This window comes from Brassica napus, chromosome A2, assembly GCF_020379485.1.
Source record: "Brassica napus cultivar Da-Ae chromosome A2, Da-Ae, whole genome shotgun sequence".
Lineage (NCBI taxonomy): Eukaryota > Viridiplantae > Streptophyta > Magnoliopsida > Brassicales > Brassicaceae > Brassica > Brassica napus.
The window spans coordinates 3489834-3495833 of record NC_063435.1 but is presented as its reverse complement, the minus strand read 5'-3'; the positions used below and the strand labels follow the sequence as shown (position 1 = coordinate 3495833).

General features: G+C 28.9%; 1 protein-coding gene across 1 annotated transcript; it reads left to right on the top strand.

The window, feature by feature from the left end:
• Positions 1 to 374: 374 nt before the first annotated feature.
• On the top strand, positions 375 to 1252 carry LOC106409293 (uncharacterized protein At1g08160). The gene has a single exon (XM_013849949.3). It carries the CDS (start codon positions 543 to 545, stop codon positions 1140 to 1142), a length of 600 nt encoding a protein of 199 aa, XP_013705403.2. The 5' UTR covers positions 375 to 542; the 3' UTR covers positions 1143 to 1252.
• The last annotated feature ends 4748 nt before the right edge of the window (positions 1253 to 6000 follow it).

The window sequence follows — 6000 nt, the reverse complement described above, 5'->3', positions numbered from 1 at the left end:
CAGATTGATATTGAGTTCATTATCCAAAATAAATTTCTTGAACAGAGATAATCTTAAAGAAGGTTTCTCTAATTTTTCCTTAAGCCTGAAAATAAGTTTCTATCAAAATGTCAAAATAAAACCATTCAAGGTTCCATGCAAGTAAAAAAAACACAATCAAATCGTAGAGTTCTTTGTTAGAAAATGTTTATAAAATGTATTTATAGTATTTACATTCATAAGAAAATTATTAAATTCTATATCATAAACAATTAAGGTTTTCACTTTATTCTCAATTATTTTTTTTTTTTTGGTAGGGCATGAAAATATAAAAACAAATTTAAAGCTTCAAAACATAAAATTGCTAAAAGCAAAGTATAAGGAACAAAACGTTTTAAAGCTGTAATAAAAAACAGAACTCATTTATCTACTGATGAAGCAAAGAACATAAGAATCCAACGTGTTTTCCAGATTTCTTGCATGACAAGTATCCACTCTATATATATAAACAAATAAGCCAATGTTTGACTCCAAACCCCCTTAGCTATAAGTACGTAGACCTAATGCCGACAACAGCTTCTCCAAATCGGCCACTGCATCCCCGCCGTTCCCGTGTCTGCTACGTTTTCCTCGTCATTCTAACCCTAATCTTTATCATTGCTGTAGGTTTTCTCATTACATGGCTTGTAACCAAACCCAAAAAGCTTCATTACAGTCTCGAAAATGCCTCGGTCCAAAATTTTAACCTCACGGACGACAATCACATGTCCGCTACGTTCAAACTCACCATCCAATCTCATAACCCTAACCACAGAATATCTGTTTACTACAATTCCGTCGAGATATACGTGAAATTCAAGGACCAGACGCTTGCGTTCGACACGATGGAGCCGTTTCACCAACCGCGGATGAACGTAACGCAAATTGATGACACTTTGGTTGCACAGAACGTCGCCGTTTCAAAATCCAGTGGTAAGGATTTAAGGGATCAACATTCCTTGGGAAAGATCGAGCTTGAAGTGTACGTTAAGGCGAAGGTTAGGTTTAGAGTCGCGGTATGGAAATCATCACATCGAACGGCTCATATTAAGTGCTCTCATGCCACGGTCTATTTGTCGCAGTCAAACAAATCGCTGAACAGTTCTTGTGAGGCTGATATTTGATTAGCATGTTTGTATTGTCACATTAATAATGTTCTTGTTAACAGTTGATATTCATTTCCTTCCCATTGTGTATGACTTTTATTTTAATAGTTTACTTCAAACGTGCAAGATCTATATTGTTATAACGGATAATAAAACTAAACAAAAAAAGCGAATAACGGATTTATGTGGTTCACCAATGGGACATTGACTATATATGTCTACCAGCAAAAAAGACCAATCTATCAATAGATGCATCAGATTACAGTATGATAAGGAAGAGGGAAGATATATATAATTTAACTCTGGTGATTAACTATAAACTAACTTTGGCCTTAACTATATACCGAGATAAGAAAAAAGAAAACCCAGACTGCGGTCCAATTACTTTTTTTTTTTTTGAAAATGGCTTTAATGAGTGATATAAATTTCCGTGTAACTGTAAAATGATACAAAGTATTTTTTTTTGGTACAAAGTAAAATATTTTATTAAAGATATTGCGCATTAATCGAAGTTGCAGTCGTTAAAAAAAAAAGATATTGCGCATGGCTTTCAAATTTAGTGAGAAAAAAATAAAATTAAGTTTTAGAAGACCCCAAGGTGGAGAGAAAATACGCCATTTTACATAATTTTAAAGGACCATTTTAGTTTGTATTTTTTTCATATATATATATATATATATATAAGATCATCTTCAAAAGAAAGATAAATTTTTTTTTTCTAAAGAAAAACTTCAAAACTTCATATTTAAAGTTTTAAGAAGTGAAATTTCGTATTTAAAAATTCACTACTCAAAACTCTAAATTTGAAGTTTTATTTTCTATTTACATATTTAAATCACATTTATGATTTTAAGTATTTCTCATTTATTGTTTTAATCTTTACAACTTTTGTATATCTTAAACATTTCAAATTTATTTTTATAAATTTACATTTTACACATAAAATGAAATGGAAAATTTAAAATAAGATCTATAATATTTTAAAACTAGAATTAGACAACAAGAATATTACAAAAGAAACTTAATTAAAAAATCTAAAAAAATACATGAAAACATAATTATTTAAAAAAATTTAATATTACAACAACAATAATAATCTAGTAAATTTGCTCCGAAACTTTTAAAATCTTGTCCAAATAAATTTTGTGTAACCGAAAATGGAGCATCACGGAAATAATTTTATGTAATAATATGATATTTTGCTTGTAGTTTAATGTATTTCTATTTATAATTTTATATTTTAGTGTAAGATTTTATTAAGTAACATTACTATAATATTTATATATATGTGCTAGTTATTTATAAAAGTTTTAGGGTTTTATATTCATTATGACAAATATAAGTACTATAGTGTAAGTTTTAAATAATTTTGAAGTCAAATTTGAAATTTTGTTTTTTGGAAAAGAACACTTTGAAACTTTAAATATATAATTTTGCAAACTATAAAGTAAAAAGACTTTTTGGAGATGCTTTAAAAGCTACAAGCCCCATGGTTGATGTTCTTCGACTAAGGGCTAACGATGGTGCTGCCTTGTGAAAGAATAACATAATCATGGGATGTGTTTGGATATATATTGAAAGCATTGTAGCTTCGAATTTAATACCAGTTCTCAAAAATAATAGCAAACCAGTTTTCAAATAATGAAAAAAACTTGAGAATTTGTATTCCTTACCCACCAAATATCTCATATTTGCACTCCATACACTATATCCCTCCAATTTTCTTCCCTCTATCATTACCATTTTCCCCCCATTCTATGATATCTTACCATTTTTAGTATATTCAGCAAATTAGCTCAAAAAACTTCTCCTTCCTAAGACCTTTTGTTTCACCAACGGCACGATAGGTTAACGATTTAGTAAAAAAAGAGTTTTGTTGTGCCTTTAGTTCATGATCAACGATATCGATCATGATAGCTACCGGTTGATTCATGATCTAGAATGAAATTTGAGTATTGTCCACACTCTTCTCGATTTTACAAAAAAAAACATTTATGTTTTTTGTTATTTAATTTTTTTATTAATCAGAAATATTTCGTGCATATGAGAAAGTCCACACTAATCTTACAATTTCTCTAAGTACTCAAATGTAACCCAAAACATAGTCAACCACATATGTTTAAGTAGCGGAATTTTTTCGAATCCAGATAGTTTAAATCACCGGATTGTCTATCACTAAACCATTTATGTGTGGTTTTATTTTCTTTTGTTGGCAAGGATAAATGTTTTACTAGATGGTAGTTAATATATTCTGTAAAACAAAAACTTTTCAAGTATAAGAAAATAAGAAATTTTACAAAAAAATTTTGGAAAAATGTTAAATTTATTCAAATCAAAAAGGCATTTGTACAAACTAATGCAACTGTGATCTAGTAAAGTTTGAATGTTTTAGAAGCAGAAACCAGCGAAAACTGAATATTTGTCGTAGAAAAGGAGACTGGTCTCGTTCTTAAATGCTTAAATTTTAATACGGAATTACGCATAGAGAGAAAACTGGTCTTTGTGAATCATCAGTGACCAATGGTATTTAAAAGCTGCCCGTTGTCGATCTGGAAATTTTAAAAAGAAAGTGAAAGTTTGGGCCAAAGGCACCACTACATATAAAGAAATAGGGTCACAGCTAAAAGTGATTTAAGTGGAACATAATCGAGTGGAATGGATTATTTTTGGGGTTCCCACTAAAACTTCACCATTAGTTTATAAAACACATATAAGAAAAATCACTCCCTCGTTCAAAAAAAAGAAAGAAAAATTACTCCCAACTCCAGCGGATGCACAAACATAAAGTCTCTTCAATATGATGTGACAAAAGAATAGCTGAATAAATAACTGAATAAAACGTTGGATAAATAATAAGATAATATAAAGATATAGATGTATATATATCAGAAGGAAAATGTATTTAATAAAATAGCATATCTTATATTGATGATTCGTTTTGTTAACCAAAAAAAAAAATTATCGATTTATCTCAGTTCTTTACTTGGTCACCCATTGAACATCTTAAATGATAAAAATTTCGGAATCTTTGTGGAGTTTATGATCAGTTCGGATTTTTGTTTAGAATAGTGTTTGGTTAAAAAAATACATGTTTATGTATCTATCTTCTTTATTAAAAGAGAAGTATACTTTGAATTTAACCATAATATGATGTGGGATATTACAAGAAATGCCATTGTATTTTAACGTTCTTCTAAAAATTCATTAATGGTATTTAGATCTTTTAATTACTCCTAAAGCATATAAAATCTCTTCTATCTAATATTATTGTTTGGTATAAACTAAGCGTATATCACATACACTTTATCATTATCTACCCTTATCGCATTATTAATTATTTAGCTATGTCGATCATTTCAAAACGTGACCTTCTAAATGGGCAATTGTTTAATATACATGCCACGAATCTAAGACATTTTAGTAGTCATAGTTAGGCTCATTATCAAACGGCAACGTGATCCAAATTACTATTACGTGTTAATATATGTGAATTGTAAAAATAAAAAAAAATTTAAAGTGAAAACATTCGTATAAAATTTAAGATTTTTCTAATTTTGGAATATATTTGTCATGTAAAATAAATGGTGCGACATATTAATTTGGAAAAATTTCAAATAAAAAAGGTTTTCAGAAAATATATATTATGGTAATTTATACAACCATACTAATTTGTAACATTTATAAACAAAAAGATATATAAACGATCTACTTGAATACAAATTTATCTAATATATTACTTATTTATAGATCAACCAGCAATACAATATACATGAACAAAATTATACATATATACATGTATTAACTGGAAAATAAAAATGTTATACATAACAAATTAAAATAATACCCGTATGGGTACACAGATCAAAGTATAGTTTTCAATATTTCTAGGACTCTTTGCTAGACAATATGTTTTACAGAAACTGTTTTGGAAAATTGTAAATATATTAGGTGTTTTCACCTAGTATTTAGATAAATACTGTAATAGTATATATATTATGGTAACGTATTATATTATAAAATCATATTCGTGAATATTTTGTCAACTATATATATATACAAGGAGCTTAATGTCTTTGTAATCGGCATAAGTAAGTACATAAACAAAAATTTAACAATGATATATACTAGAAAAAAATAATACATATTAGTATATACTTTGTTGGTTTATCATATGTTTGTAGTTTTACAACTAAATGAATATGTTTAAATATGCATATATACACTTACGTTTGTCATGGGAGACTTCTTGCAAAACCTGATCTAATATATAATATATTGCATTGTATCTTTTGGGATCTATATATAAATATATTGTTGCATGAGCTCGAGGAGCCAATTTGCCTAGTGATTCAGTGAACATAGTTTATATATAGCACATTAAGTTACTAAGAGAAAACAAAGCACTCTAAAAATGTATCTTCCATTTACGATTCTCCTACCATTTGTCTTCACAATATTGTCACCTTATTTCGTATCTCTCACACACTCCAAAGTTGCTCGACTTGGTATTTCCACAACAACGAGACCGACAGAAACAGTATTTGCCTCAGCTGATAATTCTGATCTCAATTTCTTCTACTACGATCAGAATCTCGACCATTTTACATTCACCCCGAAAAGTTATCAGACGTTTCAGCAAAGATACGTCATCAATGCCAAGCACTGGGCTGGATTCAAAGCCAACGCCCCTATCTTAGCTTTCTTGGGGAGGAAGCGTCAATAGAGTCTGATTTGTATGTCGGTTTTTTCCAAGATAATGGTCCTCGTTTAAAAGCCCTTCTCGTCTACATAGAGGTGTGCGTCTTTATATATGAATATACACTAAGAACTCTATAAAATTAATAATATAAAAATAACAATATTTTATTAATTTATG